At 34.3% G+C, this 20,875-nt stretch overlaps 1 protein-coding gene across 5 annotated transcripts in view; it reads right to left on the bottom strand.

Annotated features, from left to right (window-relative positions):
* Positions 1-20,875, bottom strand: part of TSTD2 (thiosulfate sulfurtransferase like domain containing 2) — a 47,449-nt gene that overhangs the window by 23,585 nt on the left and 2,989 nt on the right. For 3 of the 5 annotated variants that reach the window (XM_078771323.1, XM_068107691.2, XM_068107694.2), the window contains 2 exons: positions 530-748; positions 186-391 (listed from right to left, as the gene is read on the bottom strand). In XM_078771323.1, the coding sequence (XP_078627449.1) occupies positions 186-391; positions 530-748 (425 nt within the window). The remainder of the gene's footprint in view (positions 1-185; positions 392-529; positions 749-20,875) is intronic. The other 2 variants (XM_068107695.2, XM_068107692.2) reach the window with 2 other exon arrangements.

Genomic DNA, 20,875 nt, shown 5'->3' with positions numbered 1-20,875 from the left:
ATTACTCCATTGGGTCAGGTCGAACGTCGAACACCGTTCATCGAACAACACCAATAATTATCAGGAAAGGATACAAGTGATTTGGGGTGTGAGGAAGTGTGTGTCCGATAGGTAACATCTGGAGAAATAGGGGAGCAACCAGTGTGTGTGTGAATCTTGCGACCATAATTGGAGTTGTACTTCACCTGGTCATGTCATGCAAGCTGTCCGGCAGCAGGGGATGCAGAAGCCCACTTCTTAGGTCATCAAGTGATGTGTCTGTCGCATCACAACTGTTCACAAGACAGCGTTCCACCGTCCAGAAAAGTGGCTTTTGGCTTTCATTGCAACGTCCAGAAAAGCAACTGCTGTGGTAACAATCGTGCCCATGGCAACATCCGCAATGTGCAGACTGTTCACAACAAACAGGGAACCACTTTTTGGCAGCACAATCATTGCAAGTACTTTTGCTGCTACGTTTGTACCGATAGTCCATAAAAGCACCCTCATTGCCAAAGCAACATCCTATGCCCTGGCAGTCACCACAAACCTTGATAGTGTTGTCACCATCGCTTGATATCGGGTCAGTTTGGTGGCCTTGCATTTGGCCGAGCTTCAAAGCACAGGTGGCAACGGTGGCAGCGTGTGTAGTCCCCACATGTTTGTTGATGTCAGACCTGCGCGAAAATGTCTGGCCACAGCACATCCAGCCTTCAGTTTCCCCATCAACGTTAGGTTGTCTTAGTGTGGAAACAAATTGAGAAAATGCCTGTATGGAACATGAGAAGGTGTGGAGAAGGATAATCCAAAGTCTGAATAAGAATACCGAGAACAGTGTTCGCCCACAATGTTACACCTTTATTATATGGTCAAATGGTATCAGCCAATGAAAGCAATGATTGAAAGTCCATATTCTGCATGCATCTGTCCATTATTCTAATTTTACACAATAAAAATTGTATACAAGCTGCTCTGTGAGCCTGGATTCCCCAAAAAGAAAATGGAGGAAAAAAATTAGTAAATTAAATAAAGTCTCTGACAAGTAAATGGGGAAAAAAGACTGGGAATACAACATAACTGGAACAGACTCGGTAGAGCACATACTTCTGCCAGGCTGAACAGTTTATGGTTGGCATCCCACTGATAGGCCGGATATTCACCCTGACTTTAACCAAAATCAAATCAGCTTGTTCTTATCACCGACCAACTCATCACCAAATTTCATAATAACCCGTCCATAACTTTTTGAAATATCGTACTATATATCGTTTTTGGCCCGATCACTCAATGGTGAAAAATCACTTTAGAAATTCTTGGATCCAGACGTGAATCTTCGCCAAAATCAAATTAATTCGTCCTCGTCACACACCCACACCCGTCAGTAGGTGATAAATGTTGCTTCTGGGACACCTCCGTTTAACATGGGAAATCCCTATCTAATGTCATTTACCCCCTGTCTTTTTCAAAAATCATAAACACCTCTATTTCTCCCTCTATGAACCTATAATCCTTCTCACCTTATGAACCTATGATCCTTCTTGCCTTATGAACCTATGATTTTCTTCCTTTATGAACCTATAATCCTTCTAGCCTTATGAACCTATGATCCTTCTCACTTCCATGTAATTTTTACCCTATTCCCCCCACTACCCCCTTAATGTAGTTCCTTAGACCACTCTGCTAATGAGCCTATAAATATATTATCTCTTTCTAACTTTTTTAAGAGTTCCATTCTCCTATAGAACTCATCCCCATCAAGTATATTTATAAAGTATACAGGTTCCTTAACCTTTTGTTGTGAAAGCATAAAGTGGTATGTTTCACGGAGGGTTCTTGTTTGACCTCCTCCTCTCCCACATACCATTTTAAAATTATAATATTTATTATCCGATTGATAACCATTAAAGTTCTCACTCCACTCTAATATATTTTTCTTCCCGCCCTCCATTACCCCACTTAACAAATGAATACGTTTATCCGTCTTGAGAACCTTCTGACCAGTGATTCTCTCAACCTCTTGAATCTGATATTTTTCACATTCGTTATGTTTTCCATTTATATACCAAGGTTGATTACACCTCCACTCTTTAGTCTGGTTGATACTTGGTTCTATCATTTATATAATAGTAAAAAAGGTGGCGGTAGCCCGTTAAAATCCCGAACCCCCCCCCCTTTTTAACTTATCACTTATATATATATATATCTTATATACTTATATAACCATAAGGGAGACTATCAATTCCATTTTCTAAAATAAACCTCTTATCATCAAAAGCCCCCAATGCTTTCTTATTCACCTCTTCTGAATATAATTGATGTTTATAACTTCTTATTCCATTAATCTTTCTAAACTCTTCTTTCTTTGTTGTTAAACAGTTATAATAATCGTTAAAGTTTATTGTTTCTTTAATGACATTTTTCTTTACACCTTTTAACTTCTTATCAGTCTTTTCAACGTTATTCACAATGTATTTATAAGCATAAGCCTTCGACCTCAATCCCACAAATTCACTCATAACATTTCCTCCCAATTCATCCTTGAACTTTCCAATCACCTTTTTATTTTTAGAAGAGAACAACTCACTCTCTGGACTGTAATTACTTGTATCATAGATATTAATGTCCTTTTTCATGTCTGAATAAACATCATCAGTATTAATTTTCAAAATAAAACTATCAGTATCCATATACAACAATGACACATTATCCTTATACTTTGATTTTAGATTAATATAAAAGTAATCATACATTAATGACTTTGACAAGTCAAGAATTGATGTTCCAATGTAAATAGGTTTGTCCATTTCAATACTCTCTTTAACCAAATGGATCGCACAAAAGTTCTCAGTAAAGACCTCAGCTCTAGTAAAACTCGGTCTATTAATTAATTTTGATGCTTGTTCCCAAGATGTTGCTAGTCTGATATTTTGTCTTTTCCTCACATTCTCCATGGTCTTACCAAAGACCGCATTATTCATCAATTTATAAAAGTCTTTCTCAAAATCTGTTTTTGACTCTGTTCTTCTTTGTGTATTAAAATCAATGTACCCCTTTAACCAATGACTTTGATTGAACTTTAGAACCCTGTGGATCTTCTCTACTCTTAGACCTTTTGATAAATATTGTCGCAAATTTCTTTGGTGTAGTACATAATTTTTCTTGTTATATAATGTAGTAAGTAATTTTTCTGTTGATTCACCTATATCAAACGATCGTTGATAATCACTCAACCATTCTTTCTTTGGACTTTCTTTCTCACAAGCAAATGGAAGATCTTTATGTTTGATATGAAGTTCTTCAGGATATTTTAAATCGACCTCAAAATAATAACCAACCTTTGAATCATCCAATTCTTTTTGTGTAGAGATACATACATCTTGTAAAACCTTTGTGTAGTCTTTTTCCTTTACCCATCTTAGTTTCCCATAAGGAAGAGCTTGAGACATTGCCCAGCCATACAAGTTGTTTGCGTCATAGTACATCAAGTAAGAACTCTCTTTCGTTGAATCATAATTTGGAAGATATTTGTTATTTGCTTTTGCGTATCTGCTCGAGCATACTTGTGAAATTCCACCTCTTTTTGCCTTTTCAATCATCAAAAGCATATCGACATCGGTTATCAAATCCAAATCTTGTTTTGTCATTTTCAACATCGCACTCCAAGCCAATCCAGGTGCTGTGTAGTAGTGAGCAGGATCCAATCCATATCCAGTGCGACAAACAGATCTAAAGGCTTCAAATACATCGGCCAATAAAAGCACATCAGTTTTGAGATACAAATCGTGATACTCACCAAGATTCTTGATGTTATATTTTTCCCAAACATTTTGTGCGTGTACATAATCTTTATCAGATATATGACTGTTGTTTAATTTGTTATCAAAATTTTCTTTTAAAGGAAGTTGTGTTTCATTGAATCTCTCAAATGAGTCCATATAGTCATAGGGGTAAATTCCCTTTTGTGTTAGAAAATCTTTATCTGAAAAATACTCTGAAAGACATGGAAACTCTTTTAGATTTTGAACCAAGTTAGCCAATGGACTTGCCATGAATTTAAATGTATCAAGAAATCTGATATGAGTAATAGGAGATGTGTGAATTGTTTTTGTGAATGAAATGTATTTCTGATCTGTGTTAGGAATTGCTGAAATGTGTCCAGATGTCTTTGAAAGTTCATTAATAAATAGATGTGTATCATAATGAGCATTGTTATGAAGAAAGACAGGAATGAAAGAGGGGAGTTGATAATTAATATTACAACTTTGATGAGCTGGACCTCTATATTTACCAGTGAGATGACAATGATCTCTAACCTTTAGACCTTCACCAATTTTTTCCTCACAAATATGACAAACATTGTTTTTTCTAAATTCCCTTTTCTGTTCACTCGTCAAGGACATTGGTTTATTAGTTTCTCTCATTATCTTGGTTAATCGGACACAGTCTTTTTCTAGTCGTTTCACAAACTCCTCTGGGGTATTTGAGCCTCTATACTCCTCTAACTTGTTATATTTATCACCAACGGATGATTTGATATAATAACAAAAACCGCAAGGAGTATGTTTTTGATATTTATTTGTGTATGAATCTTTTGGATCTGGAGAAGCAGTATCTATTTTTTCTAGAATACTTTCAAAATCAGCATATATAACAAATGGATGTTTGATCTTTTTCTTTTCATCTTTGAATGTGATATTTGAGCCTTCTTTAGGCATATTGATTACCGTTGATTTATGTTCACCACAATAATTTGAATGTTTATCTAATCTTTCTTGTGTATGGAAGAAGTTAAGACAACGCAAACAAATATATATTTTATTTGTTCTTTTACATACTTGTGGTTTTATTAATTTAGCAATATCTTTAATGTATGTATAATGTGAATTTTCCTCTGAATTAAAATATAGAAGATTAATATGAGTTTGTTTACAATTGTCAGAAAGCTTTAAAACCTGAATGCTGTTTGTTTCTGTTAGACCATAAACATTAACTGATAAATTATTTATCTTTTCAAATTTAGGAATATCATTTAAAGCCATCGGAAACTTTAGATCTTTCGTATTTAATGTATTCTCATATTTTTTATAATGAGATACTCTTTCATCATGAAAATGTGGAGGATGTAAGTGTGCTAGAATAGACCAGAGAAAACATTTATTGTCTTTATTTTTGATATTGATAACTGCTTTTCTATTTTTGATAACACTGGGTAAATCAATGTAGGAAGAAGCTTTTAGAGGATCTGATTTAAGAATATGAATGTCTATGTAAATAATTTTTCCTATATTGAATCCACTTCCTACGATTGAATTATCCACATCTTGCTCTTGTTTAATAAGTTCATCATAGACTCCTGATGTTTTAAAATCTTGATATGAAGATATAAAGTGTGGCTCAGTTCTCATGTATGGTGTATCTATAACTCCTTCGTCCTTTGTCATTTCTAATTTTACTCCCATATAAAATTTAAGTGGTTTCATTTCTTTTAGTGTTTTTTCAATCAACGTTTGAACAGCAGGTTTAACTATTTCTACAGCATCAACTATAGACTCTGGTTCAGGAGGTTTGAAGTTAAAGACTCTTATTTTAATATGTTCTTTGAATGCGCCATCAGAGTTTTTAGTTGTGATAAAATTTGATAAATGTAGAATTGTTTTAAGATGTATTTCGAAGCCTTTCTTGAGGATATTTTTATTACATGCAGAACAGTGTTTTGTTTCCTTCTGAATAGGAGATAGTAGGTGAAGTAGATTAAATGTGTGTTTGTTAGTTTTAAGGTGTCTTTTGTATTGTTTATATTCTTGTTCACAAACATCGCAATACGTTGCTTTGATCATATTTATTTATATAGTAAAATTATACTTAAAACAAAGTGCCTTTTTTAGAGGCTTTTTAAAAGATGAAACTGTGCTTAAAGTAAACACCTTTGAGCTTTTCAACTCGTTTTATGTATATAACTTTACTTAAAGTAAAACACCTTTGAGTTTTTCAACTCGTTTTATGTATATAACTTTACTTAAAGTAAAATACCTTTGAGCTTTTCAACTCGTTTTATGTATATAACTTTACTTAAAGTAAAACACCTTTGAGCTTTTCAACTCGTTTTATGTATATAACTTTACTTAAAGTAAAACACCTTTGAGCTTTTCAACTCGTTTTATGTATATAACTTTACTTAAAGTAAAACACCTTTGAGCTTTTCAACTCGTTTTATGTATATAACTTTACTTAAAGTAAAACACCTTTGAGCTTTTCAACTCGTTTTATGTATATAACTTTACTTAAAGTAAAACACCTTTGAGCTTTTCAACTCGTTTTATGTATATAACTTTACTTAAAGTAAAACACCTTTGAGCTTTTCAACACGTTTTATGTATATAACTTTACTTAAAGTAAAGCGTCTATGTATTAGCCAGAAAGTTTAGATACTCTAGTTCATCAATTTCAATTTCACTATCTGAGTCATCAATAAAGCTACTCTCATAACTATCATTTGAACACAAACTATTAGTATCATAACTATCTTCAGATCCTAGACTCTCAGTATAATAACTCTCAGAGTATTGACTGTTAATATCACTCATTTACATACCATTAAACTTCCATCAATATCTATATATTTTCTTTCATTAGAACTAATAACCACAATATTTTTTACATTAAATGTTATTTTCAAATAATCTCTAATAATCAGAGTACGGAATGATAGTTCACCACTAATATTCATATTATTAATTTCACCCACATCTTTGGGTCTATTAAAGAATATACAAATGTTTCCTCTAGAATCGTTGATGGTCTTATCATTCATTTTCAAAGCTTCTTTATCAATGACCTTTTCAAGCTTTGAGTAAATTGTTAGTAGTAGTGGAGAAACTTTTGTCAAATTTACTTTAATAGAGTTATTAATTAACATAGCTTGTCCTGTAAATTTAATAAAAGGACACATGTTATTCTCCATTATGGGTTTAATCCAAAAATTTCCATATTTATCTTTGTTCAATTTAACATCTTTGACATATTTTTCTATATCTTCCACCGAAGTAGAGATTGATTGAAATTTGTCTTTTGTGTTTTGAAACATTGTATTTATTAGCTAATAAATTTGCGTTTAGTTTAAGTAAAGTTATATACATAAAACGAGTTGAAAAGCTCAAAGGTGTTTTACTTTAAGCACAGTTTCATCTTTAAAAAAGCCTCTAAAAAAGGCACTTTGTTTTAAGTATAATTTTACTTTATAAATATGATAAATTCTGAAGGATATTTAGAATTTCCAGACTCTCCATATGATAAATTAGAGAATTGTCCGGCTTGTGGTAGAGTGGGGCTTAATACAGAATCAGAAGCATATAAACAATGTATTTTCTGTGATTATCTTCTAATTAATGATAATAAAAAATATAGAAAAATATATAACTCTTTTAAATTAGAACCAAAAATGAATTACTTTACAAGATTAATAAGAGAGATGAATGTTAAGTATTATGGTGATAATACACCATTTCTTACAAGGGAAGAGACTATTTGTATTGAGGAAATGTATAAGGGTTTAATGATATTTATTATTCAAAATAATTTTAATGGAAATGTTAATACAAGATACTATATAAACAAAATAATGGATTATTTTGAAATTAAACCTGAACTCAGGATAAAATATAGAGTTTCTCAAAAAACTCAAAAAAAGTTAGATGACTTGTTTTCCAAATATATAAATGAATGATTTTTTACCTGTTTGGGAAAATAAGATAAAATTTAATAACCATAAAAATCTTCCAAATTCATTGAGATGTCTAATAGTCGGTTCAAGCGGATGTGGAAAAACCTGTTTACTTTTAAAGATGCTCCTTAGTCCTAATTTTTTAGATTATGATAATTTAATAATTTTTACAAAGTCAAGTTTTCAACCTGAGTATCAACTACTCTCACAGGGTTTTAATGCGGGTCTTAAAAAGGAAGACATTATCGGTTTATTTAAACTTCAAAACAAACTAAATGATTATAATATTGATGATATAATACAATTATTTTGTGATACACAGAAATCAAAATCAAAACCAAAACCCATAACTTGTATTCTCAGTGATAATACGGATGATATACCTTCACCTCAAGATTTAGATAAATCAAAAAAGAACCTCGTTATCTTTGATGATTGTGTTAATGAGAGAAACCAAACAGTAATGGATAGCTACTATACAAGAGGGAGACATTCTTCTTGTAATTGTATTTATCTTAGTCAGTCATATTTTCAACTCCCTCGGCGCTCAATAAGAAACAATGCTAATACTTTTATTTTATTTAAGTTAAATTCAATAGATACAAATAATTTTTGGAGAGATAATTGTTCTACATTACGTAGTAAGAAGGAATTTGAAAATAATATGAAACACACGATTGGAAAATATAAATATATTGTTGTGAAACAAGATGAGATACTAAATGATATTTTTCAATAAATAAATACAGAAAATGAATACCGAAGAAAGAGTAAGAAAGTTTAAAGAACATCAAGAGTTGGTTTCAAAAGTTGTAAAGCAACAGGAAGACATAAAGAAGAAAAGGAGACAGAAACTAACTGGTGAAGAAGCCTTTGAAAGAAAACAAGAGAAATTTTTTAAACCACTTTTAAAAACTCAACAAACGATTTCACCTACAGTTCCCACGGTAGAATTTACTCCAAAAAAATTTCAAATGCTCAAAGATTTTAGTCAAATGACAGAGCAAGAACTTGGAGAATTAGAATATGATGATGAAGGATTATTTCGGCATCTTGAGAAGGTAAATAAACTTTCCAATTATATTGTAGAAGCTCTTCAAAACAATGAATATTTGAAGGGTTCAAAAACCAGAGCAGGTCTCATTCCAACAGAAGAACCAGCACAGTTCCATCTTGTGAAAGAAAAGTTATTGATATTTAATGATAAATTGGTGTTCTTAAGTTCTGACCAACCAAATGTTGAATTAACCCCAAGATTAATGTTTCTTCTAACAAAAGATGGACATTCTAATTCACCTTATTTTGATGAACCGCTTGATATGGAAAGAGAGGAAGATAGAGAGTATATTGAGTTGCTAAACGCACTTGATTATGGAGTTTCTGTTGCTGGTAAAAGTAAGAAGAATGAGAAGGAGAAACATATTATTGATGCTTTAAGTAAGCTTGGTTCGGGTGTTAGTTTTCTTCCAAATGACCCATCACAATTAGTTAATAGGTTATTATTGTTGTTAGGTAGTAAGAAGGCTGGAAACAACAATTGTTTTAATGAAGCATCCGCCATTTTAGATCAGTTGATGAATATGAAAATAATTAATAAATGTCAATACAAAGATATTTTATTAGATATTAAATAAGATGAGAAGCACAATTCTTAGTTTTAATTTCACAACGAGTGATTACACAGCTTCATTCCCTTACCCACTACAACTTGACCCCAAAAAAGAATATGAGGCTTCTTTGTTGTCAATGGAGACTTACAATACCCTTTTTAATATCACAGAGAAAAACAACAAGTTTAGTTATAATCCAGGAAGTGGATATAAAACTATAACCGTTTCACCCGGTGCTTACGAGATTTCTCAAATATCTTCAGAAGTCTCTCGCCTTATGAAAGAAAAAGGTGATGAACCAAAAAATATTGTAATAGATATTCAAAAACACACTTCAAAATCAACTATTAAACTTAAAAATAATTATAAAGTTGATTTCACCATTGAAAAATCGTTTAGAGAGCTATTGGGTTTCTCTTCAAAAAAGGTTGAAACTAACGGAACGTTTTACAGTGATAATGTCATTCAAATATCCTCCGGTATAAATTCAGTATTAATTCATTGTGATTTGATTGATGGTGCTTATAACGATGGAATAAGAACAAATACAATATTTTCATTCAGCGCATACTCAACCCCGATTGGTTATAAATTTAATATGGAACCAAAAAATCTTGTCTATTTACCTGTGTCAGGAAAAACCATATACAGAGTAAATTTTAGGATAACCGATCAAGATAATCGTATGATATCCTTTAATGATGAAATTATATCCATCAGAATTCACCTACGTGAAGTTTTTCAATAAATAAATAATGGTTATTGTGAGAAAACACGAGTTGGGAAAATATAAAATAATTACAGGGGATGGGATGTTCCTTTCACCATACTATAAGGGTGAAGGTATGTTTCTTGGGAGAGGATACTATAAACCAAAGAGACAACGGGGTGTGGGACATCAATTTAGAAATAAAGGAGATGGGATAATTGATACTCTAATGGGTATTGGTTCAACCATCCTTAAACATAAAGACCTAATTGGTTCAACTGCTTCAGCCGTGGGCTCAGTTGCGGGTGCTATAAAGAGTATAAAAGATGCTCAAAAGGAGTCTCATAAATTACAAGCAATCAAAGAAATTAAAAAAGGTAAAACTCAACTATCTTCACAAGAACAACAAAAAATCATTAAAATACTTGGGTCAGGGTTTCAACGATTTTAATGCTATATAAATACAAGTATGGAAGCGATTGATAGTATCTATGATTTGGATGATACGATTATCATTTCAAACTCTACTAAAAAGGAAGACTATTTTAAGGTAAATGCTATAACAGGAACAGACTGGAATTCAAACGGAACAAAAAGTTTTGAAATAAATAATCAACAAACTTACTTGAATATAGCTGATAGTTTCTTGCTGTGTAAATTTAAATTCACTAAGGCTGCGAATAATACTAATGCTACACTCGTAAATGATTTCTTCTGGAAAATGTTTGATAGTGTCCGCCTGTATATTGGAACACAAGAGGTTGAAGCGGTTGATTATGTCTCTGCTATATCTGAAATGATGAAATTTACACTATATTCGTTTAGTGATAGAATGGGTAAGGGAGCTGTTGAAGGTTTTATTCCTGATATGTCAACGGGAACAAATGCTGACCCTGGTTATAGTCAAAGGAAGTCAATGTATAATGATGATACAAAAGCAGAGAATAGTTTTACGGTAGCAGTACCTCTGAAAGGTATATTTGGATTTTGTGATTATGATAAAGTTTTGTATGGGCTTAAAATTAGATTTCAACTACAAAGGAATGATAATGTAAATAGGTTGCTTTTTGGGGATGAAAATGCTTTTGGAGAAAATAATAAATTTGTTATTAATGATTTGTGTTGGTATATCAGTGAATATACTCCTAATCTTAAAACGGAAGAGATGTTAAATAGAAGACTTAACTCAAAGAAACCGCTAAATGTATCATACCTTAAAAGAAGATGTCAACACGTTAAACTGGAACACACTACCTACACTTGGAATTTGGGTGTTCTTGAAGGAAAGCCACGATACCTATGGCTCATTTTTAAGAAACCAGATGGAGAGGACGGTACTAATAAGAATAATGCCCTGAGTGATAATGCTAAGGTGAAACAACTTCGGGTTTCTCTTGATGGGACATTTTATCCGCGAGATAGATTGGAAATTGATTGGGAAAAAAATGATTATGCGGAAGCCTACAAGTCTTACCAAAAGGTGTGTGAAAGCAACGGTAATAATGAACCTATTTTGGATATGGTTGCGTTTCAAAAACTTTATACAATCTACACAATTGACCTGAGTTCTCAAAAGGAAACTATAAAGTCTAATAGAGTGGATACTTCTCTATACATTGAAAGAGGAGAGAATGAAGAAGTTGATGCTTATTGTTTGCTTTTGGAGGAAACAGAATTACAGATTAATACAGATAATGGTGTTATGATTAATATCACATAGGTTTTTTCTCATAAATAAATGGTAGGGGTATATGTTAATCAAATCAATCTTGATAAATTAACATCTTGTATTCAAAATCAAAAGCCTTGTATTATTAATGTTAATACATCTATCTATAATTCCAGTAATCCCTGTCTGTCTGTCTGTACGTCTGTACGTTTGTCTGTGACCGCTGTTTCTCGACAACCACGGGTCCGATATACTTTTAACTTGCCAGGTATATTGCTGGGGACCCGAGGATGTGCCTTTTCAAGGTTTCATATTAATCGGACAATTACTTACCGAGCTATGTCCAAAAAACGATTCAACCAATCAGAGAGCAGCGAACGATCGCGTGTGCCGAACGTGGCGGGCACACTCTGCCTCGGATGGCACATTTGAGAGCGTATTCATTTATTTCACGTTTGCAAACTATGTTGGCGTTAAACTATGTTTTACAACTAATAAAAACGAATTTGCGATTCATTCGCTTTCCTGCGCGTTTGTGCACGCGATGGCGATTTCTTTACCAAACTCCGGAAGCCGTTCGCTTTGGACCAAACCATTGCATGTAAATAGAGGGGGGGGATTGTCACCACTCGCAAGCCGTTCGCTTTGGACCAAACCATTTCATGTAAATAGAGGGGGGGGATATAATTTTAGATATAGATATAGTACGGGCATGCCCTAGTTTCAAAGAAAAGGAGCAGTAAGAATTGATGTTTTACTCACAAGAGAGCAGGTGAAAACACTAAATGATGCTGGATCACTTAAAATTAAAATGACAAAACCTATGTTAAAGAAATATTCAATAGACGAGTCAAGAGGAGGATTTCTCCCATTTCTAATTCCTTTATTTGCTGGTTTAAGTGCGGCGGGAGCATTGACTGGTGGTATTTCAGCAGCGATAAAAACTGCTAACGAAAGGAAGGCACAACTAAAAGCTCAAAAAGAATTGGAAAGACATAACAAGGAGTTGGAGAAACAAATTAGTGGAAGTGGTGTAATTGTAGATTTTGCTCAAAAACTTGAAAGTCTACCTGATAAAGCTAGATTGTTAGTTGGAGATATGCTTTCCTCTATCGCTCAAGCGGGTGTTAAACTAACTAAACGGGGTAATGGATTGTATCTTTCTCATAAATAAATGGATAAATGGTTTAAACAATTTGGAAAGAATACAACGTCAAATATAGAACTAGCTAAGTATTGTAAAACACTAAAAATTGATAATGTGGTTATTTGTATGAGAGATGAATTAATACATATAAATAAGAATACAAAGAATATTATTATGAATTTAGACACACAGAATGGTTCTCATTGGGTTTGTATTCATAATAGTCAGGATAAATATTATTTTGATAGTTATGGTATGCCACCACCTGTTGAAGTAATACAATTCTTACAGAATGGTGTTTATCAAACATTTCAAGTTCAAGAAATTAATTCTAAATGTTGTGGTCAATTATGTTTATATGTATTATTTCAACTCAACAATAATGAAAATTTTTATGATATCATTTTTAATCTAATATAAATGACTTATGTTGGAAAAGATGGTTCTATCTTTGGAAAATCCTCTCAGGATATTGATTTATCAAATTATTATACAAAGGCACAGGCTGAACGACAAAAATATAGTGTAAGTAAAAATATTAATATGAAGAATACTTATAAATTAATCAATTATCCAAACCCTACAGATGCGAATGACTTAATTAGATTAAGTGATTTATCACAATATATATTTTTAAAGAAAACAGCACGTTTTGTTAAACAAGTAAAATTTACAACCACAACACCTGGTTATACTGACCATACACCTTTCCTCATTGAATTTAACTACCTGCTTACAATTGAATTTTATAAAGAAGGACATTTAGTTAATATGCGAATTAATAAATGGGGGTATGATATGCCTGATTTAGGGTATAATTGGTCTTTTTCAATAAACATAGAAGACCTACATGATTTAAATCAGTCTCGTAAAGAAGAATATTATCCACTTGGTGAAGATAAGGATTTATGTGGAAGTACAATTAGTAAACAACAAATACGTGATTTTAAGAAAAGAAAAATATATGATAGTATAGCGATGGTTCGCATGACAAAGAAGGAAGGTAATGAGATAAGGATAGAAAGCCGAGGAATACAAACCGATTTGGTAGTGGGAAGATGGGGTGGTATTACCTGTCATAATATTAATCTCACATATATTTCTGATACATAAATGGCAGGAAGAAGACTACAAGAGAATTATAATTTTTGTATTCAAGGATACCTACAAGAAAAGGGTGCTCGGTATTACATACCTTATGATTTGGAGCATATACATGGGAATTTTGTCATTAAAAACTGGCCTTATACTGATATTGTTAAACCCACAAATAGAGACTTGTTTAAAATATTAAATAAAAATGAACTTCTCAAAGTTATGAAATATAAAACTCTTTTAGAAATCGTCAACAAATCTTATTGGTATCCTATTATGAGAAAAATAATTATAGATACAAGAATATCTCAAAATCCAGATGAGTATATGTATAATATTCTTTGGGGTTCAAACTCAAGGGTAGCAAGGGATGAGGAAGGAGTTGAAGAAGAGAAGGAGGAAAGAGAGAAAAAGGAGAAGGAGGAAAGGGAGAAAAAGGAGATGGAGGAAAGGGAGAAAAAGGAGAAGGAGGAGAGGGAGAAAAAGGAGAAGGATGAAAGGGAGAAAAAGGAGGAGGAGAGGGAGGAAAGAGAGAGGGTGGAAAAATATAAAAATATGACCATTCCTGAGATTAATGAAAGATTGAAGGTATTACGGCAAATAAATAAATCTCAACGCACTGAAGAGGAAAATAAAGAATTAATGACTCTTCCGAACTTATTGGTTTTTAAATTTGCTATAATGAATTCAGAGCGCAGATATACAACATATAGTTGATGATGTTGGTGTTATTGACTTTAGTTCGTTTTATTTGTAAATAAATGGAGGAGAGAGTGAAGCCATTTCTAAGGATTCTTTATGTTTTAAAAATCAAGATAGAAATGTATATGTTGAAAACCAAAAAGGTTTTGGCACTATGTAGAACTTTTTCTCATAAATAAATATGAGTTATTGTCTCAAATGTAAAAAGAAAACTAAATCTAAAAATATCTCTTATGTTAAAGCTAAAAATAATAGAGTTTATCAAAAAGGAATATGTCAAGTGTGTGGCTCTAAAAAGTGTCAATTCATCTCTCCTAAAAGTGGAGGAGACATACAAAAGTTTTTGTCAGGTAGCAAATTTACAACAACTGGAATTCCAGGGGAATTACACCTTCCAGGGTATTCTTTCTGTGGCCCAGGAACAAACTTGGATAAAAGATTAGATGAGGCTGACAATCCTAAACCTTGGTCTAAACCTACAAATAGGGTTGATGAAGTGTGTATGAAGCATGATATTGCTTATGGGAAAACCACTACATTGACTGAAAAACATAAAGCCGACAGAGAAATGTTGTATAATTTGTCTTTGATACAAAATCCAACGTTGAGAGAGAAAGTTGATAGGTTTATTGTGAGAAATTTGATAAATGCTAAATTGAAACTTGGCCTTGGTTATTCACCCTCAAAAAACTATTAGGCTCTCATGATGTCATCAAGACTGAGGAGCTTTTGGCTGATGAATTACATAAACCTATAATCACAAAGTTTAAAAGAAGGAAAGTTTATTCTAAATACACCGACCACATATGGTCCGCTGATTTAATCGAACTAAAAAATGATAAGGGATACAAGTATGCTTTAACCGTTATTGATTTGAGGAGTAGATTTGCTTGGGTTGTTCCTTTGAAAAACAAGAGAGGTTATACTCTGAAGTTAGCCTTCCAACCAGAGGTGGGCGCGATTCGGAAAATTTTAAGTCCGCTTACCGCTTATCCGCTCCGCCAGCCCGTGTAGTCCGATTCGCTTATCCGCTTCAGCGGCCGAAAATCTTAGTCCGCTTACCGCTTATCCGCTTATCCGCTTCGATTCGATTTTTTAAAAGCGCTTCGACGTTTTTAAAGCGATTTTTTTGACGTTTCTAAAGGGAATTTAATGCTTTTTAAGCCTAAATAGCCATTTCTAACTACTACAAAGACAAACAAAGCTTTTAAGATCAAAAATATACATTTTTATTTAAATAAAATTTATTCAAAATTTATTGAAATAAAGTTTTCCACTCGACTCTACTCTACTCTACAGTTAATTTAAATATAATTTTAATATATGCAAGTTACATTAAAGAAAAATCAATTTGCCCGTCCTTTCTTTGACAAGAGAGTCTACTAGTCAACAGACTAGCAGTCTGTTGACTAGTCCTCGTCTTCCTCCTCCACCTCGTGGGCCTTCTTGAGGATTTGGAGGTTGCCCTTCATGAAGACGAGGGCCTCGAAGTTCGGTGCAGCCAGGGCCGACCTCTTAGGCCTGAGGATGTCCGACCCGTAGCTGAACACGCGCTCGACCGAGGCAGAGCTCGGGAGCGGCGTGTTATGCCTGAGAAATAGAGTTACCCAAGCATCACGGAACTCGAGCGGGAAGAGATTGGGCGAGAGCCGAGTTGTTAGGGTTTCACTTATTATTCACTTAAATAAATATTCACAATTCTAGAGTAACGGCTCAGGCTAACAGCTGATTTGGCGAATCGCGATGCGCTTTAATTTTTCGATAGTCCGCTTACGCTTATCCGCTTCGGTTTCCGGGGGTTGTTCCGATCCGCTTATCCGCTTCGAAAACGTTAGTCCGCTGCAGCGGATAAGCGGATAAGCGGACTTTCGAAGCGGACCGCCCACCTTTGCTTCCAACAGATATTTAATAAAAGTAAAAGAAAACCAAAGAAACTGTGGACCGATGAGGGAACAGAGTTCTATAACAAAATATTTATGAAATTTCTTAAGGGGGAGGGTATTAAATTATACAGCACCTTTAATGAAGGAAAAGCAGTTGTTATTGAGCGTTTTAATCGTACTTTAAAAGAGAAATTATATAAAAAATTCACACAACTCGGTTCCCAAAAATGGGTGTATTTTATTCAGGATATTGTAGATAATTACAATAATACAGTTCATTCATCAACAAAATCAAAACCATCAGAAACATTTACAAAATTAGAATATGAAAAGGAGATTAATTTGAGAAAGCCCAAGTTCAAAGTTGGTGATATTGTAAGAATATACAGATGGAAAAGTCATTTTGAGAAAGGTTATACAAAGAGATGGACTAATGAATTATTCAAAATCGTTGATGTAATGGATACTATGCCTTGGACTTACAAATTATATGATATGAATTGGGAAGAAATCTTGGGTTCATTTTACTCACAAGAATTACAAAAAACAAAACTGATAATTCATTAAACAACAACCATCCATACTTTCATCCACCCAGATTAGCTAATTTAATTAGTAGTAATAAAAAAAATTAAATAAATAAATAAAAATCATAAGCCACACCCACACAGACCCCACCCACAAACCCCGCCCACACAGACCCCACCCACACAGACCACACCCACACAGACCACACCCACACAGACCCCGCCCACACATAAGAAAGCATTGGGGGCTTTTGATGATGAGGTTTATTTTATAAAATGGAATTGATAGTCTCCCTTATGGTTATATAAGTATATAAGTGATAAGATATAAGTGATAAGATATAAGTGATAAGATATATGTGATAAGATATATAAGTGATAAGATATATATATAAGTGATAAGTTAAAAAGGGGGGGGTTCGGGATTTTAACGGGCTACCGCCACCTTTTTTACTATTATATAAATGATAGAACCAAGTATCAACCAGACTAAAGAGTGGAGGTGTAATCAACCTTGGTATATAAATGGAAAACATAACGAATGTGAAAAATATCAGATTCAAGAGGTTGAGAGAATCACTGGTCAGAAGGTTCTCAAGACGGATAAACGTATTCATTTGTTAAGTGGGGTAATGGAGGGCGGGAAGAAAAATATATTAGAGTGGAGTGAGAACTTTAATGGTTATCAATCGGATAATAAATATTATAATTTTAAAATGGTATGTGGGAGAGGAGGAGGTCAAACAAGAACCCTCCGTGAAACATACCACTTTATGCTTTCACAACAAAAGGTTAAGGAACCTGTATACTTTATAAATATACTTGATGGGGATGAGTTCTATAGGAGAATGGAACTCTTAAAAAAGTTAGAAAGAGATAATATATTTATAGGCTCATTAGCAGAGTGGTCTAAGGAACTACATTAAGGGGGTAGTGGGGGGAATAGGGTAAAAATTACATGGAAGTGAGAAGGATCATAGGTTCATAAGGCTAGAAGGATTATAGGTTCATAAAGGAAGAAAATCATAGGTTCATAAGGCAAGAAGGATCATAGGTTCATAAGGTGAGAAGGATTATAGGTTCATAGAGGGAGAAATAGAGGTGTTTATGATTTTTGAAAAAGACAGGGGGTAAATGACATTAGATAGGGATTTCCCATGTTAAACGGAGGTGTCCCAGAAGCAACATTTATCACCTACTCCCGTCAACCAATTTTCGTCCCAACCCATCCACAACCTTTTGAGATTTTTGAGACAAACAAACAAACAAGCAAGGAATATGTCATGCATAGCACGATACTTGCAAAATCTCTAAAATAAGTTGTTGACCTTTGGCCTATGTTGATCTTTTGACCTCAAAATCAATAGGTTTCTTCCTTATGACCAACTCTACCATTTGGTGAAGTTTCGTGAGGACCGGTTTAAAATTGTGACCTGCAGGCGATTGGCATACAGACAAACAAACAGACAGAATACCACACAAGACCAACCAATAGTCTTGAAAAATCTTTGATATTCGCAAGTAACAAACAGACAGGCGTGAAAACATAAACTCTGTCCACCTTTGGTGGCGGAGATAATTAGTGCTCACCCAGCAGAGTATCCTGCAATAATAAGCAGAATATCCTGCAATAATGCAACAATGAAATAATGACCTGTCCATGATCGTAACCTGCAGCAGAACTGACACTATGTTTAGAGTGGTGCGCAGGAAGTAGCAAGTAGAGAGTTCATAGAAAACCTTACCATGTGCAGTCTTGAGAAACAACGACATGGGTGGGGTCTACGAGCAGCATCTCTGATTTTGTGCAGCAGATAAACACAAAAATTGTGCATTTTATGAGAAAAGCATGAAATTTTTAACATAGTTAGTGCATACCATAAGGTTTATTTTCAGATGTGGAGGGAAGTCAGATTTGACCTCTGAGAACCGTGAGGTCAAATCCAAAATGGCCGCCAGTCTAATGTTCAAACGCGCTTAATTTTGGAACCAAATAGTGTAGAAAAACATTATAGGTGTCATTTCCAACTAAATTGGGGATGCCCAGAGGTGAATGATGCTTTCAATGAACTCCTAGGCATGCCAAGTGAGGTCAGTGAAGGCTCAATGTTACTGCTAGAGCGAATTGTGGTGCTGATGTACGATAGAACCAGTGAGAGCACGGAAGTGATGAATGATGCCAGGAAACAGCTCTTCACACAGAAGTGTAGAACTCTAGAGAACATTCCTCCAACCCAGGCAACACTCAAGCAGCACATCAAGCGCACTTGCTACCAGGCCAACTGTTGTAACCAGGCATTGGTCATGGATCCAGAGATGCCAGACCCACATGACTGGGGCTGGACAAAGGAGACAACTGGGTGGCAGCCTCTTTGGACCACTCTTCCTGAAGCATCAAAATCGTGCCATGAATTGATCGACTGTGGCTGCAAGAAAGGGTGCACTGGACGCTGCAAGTGTGCCAAAGCTGCACTCAAGTGCACTGCACTGTGCTTCTGTTCTGGAGACTGTTAGATTTAGATCATTACCAATTTTCATCATTGCACTTGATTTAATGTAAGCTTTTGTGGACATACTTGGTTAACTACAGTTATTTTTTCAGAGGTTATTGCATCATTCCTTGCAGTGTAAACACTTTTTTTTCATCATTTCTGGTCTTTGGGTGTTCTGTACCTATCCCTGTACCTGAAAAAATTAAGTTTTAAAAGTTGAAATGAACTTTTTCCAATAGCAGTTCCAACTGCAGTATCATAAAAATAGATATTTAACGTAATTTGACCTTGACCGTGACCTAAATGCATGTCCTTGAGTTCTGGCGATCTCAAAGGTATCACCAAATGAATGGGCATCCCCAATTTAGTTGGAAATGACACCGATAAGCGCGTTTGAACATTAGACCCGGTGGACTGGTGGCCATTTTGGATTTGACCTCTCACGGTCCTCAGTGGTCAAATCTGACTTCCCTCCACATCTGAAAATAAACCTTATGGTATATACTAACTATGCTAGAAATTACATTCTTTTCTCAAAAAATGCACAATTTGTTAAAATACTAGGGCATGCCCGTACTATATCTATATCTAAAATTATATCCCCCCCCTCTATTTACATGAAATGGTTTGGTCCAAAGCGAACGGCTTGCGAGTGGTGACAATCCCCCCCCTCTATTTACATGCAATGGTTTGGTCCAAAGCGAACGGCTTCCGGAGTTTGGTAAAGAAATCGCCATCGCGTGCACAAACGCACAGGAAAGCGAATGAATCGCAAATTCGTTTTTATTAGTTGTAAAACATAGTTTAACGCCAACATAGTTTGCAAACGTGAAATAAATGAATACGCTCTCAAATGTGCCATCCGAGGCAGAGTGTGCCCGCCACGTTCGGCACACGCGATCGTTCGCTGCTCTCTGATTGGTTGAATCGTTTTTTGGACATAGCTCGGTAAGTAATTGTCCGATTAATATGAAACCTTGAAAAGGCACATCCTCGGGTCCCCAGCAATATACCTGGCAAGTTAAAAGTATATCGGACCCGTGGTTGTCGAGAAACAGCGGTCACAGACAAACGTACAGACAGACAGAGATTACTGGAATTATAGATAGATGAGAGCTTATCCGCTGTACTAATTGGTTGTGATGATGTAAAATGCTGTAATATTTTCCCAAAATACTGCTAAACGGAAAAGTTTCGAAAATGCCAAAAAGGTGGTTTGTGTTATACTATGTTCAAGTATATAATTCAATTGAAATGTAACAAGAGGGAACATTGCTTTGCAATACATGTCCCCTACCAAGTTTCAGTTCAATATCAGTAAACACATCCATTATTTAAGTGG

This window comes from Myxine glutinosa, chromosome 2 (genome assembly GCF_964187855.1).
Source record: "Myxine glutinosa chromosome 2, kmMyxGlut1.1, whole genome shotgun sequence".
Lineage (NCBI taxonomy): Eukaryota > Metazoa > Chordata > Myxini > Myxiniformes > Myxinidae > Myxine > Myxine glutinosa.
Note: the sequence above shows the minus strand (reverse complement) of the source record. Positions and strands in the feature narration are given on the sequence as shown.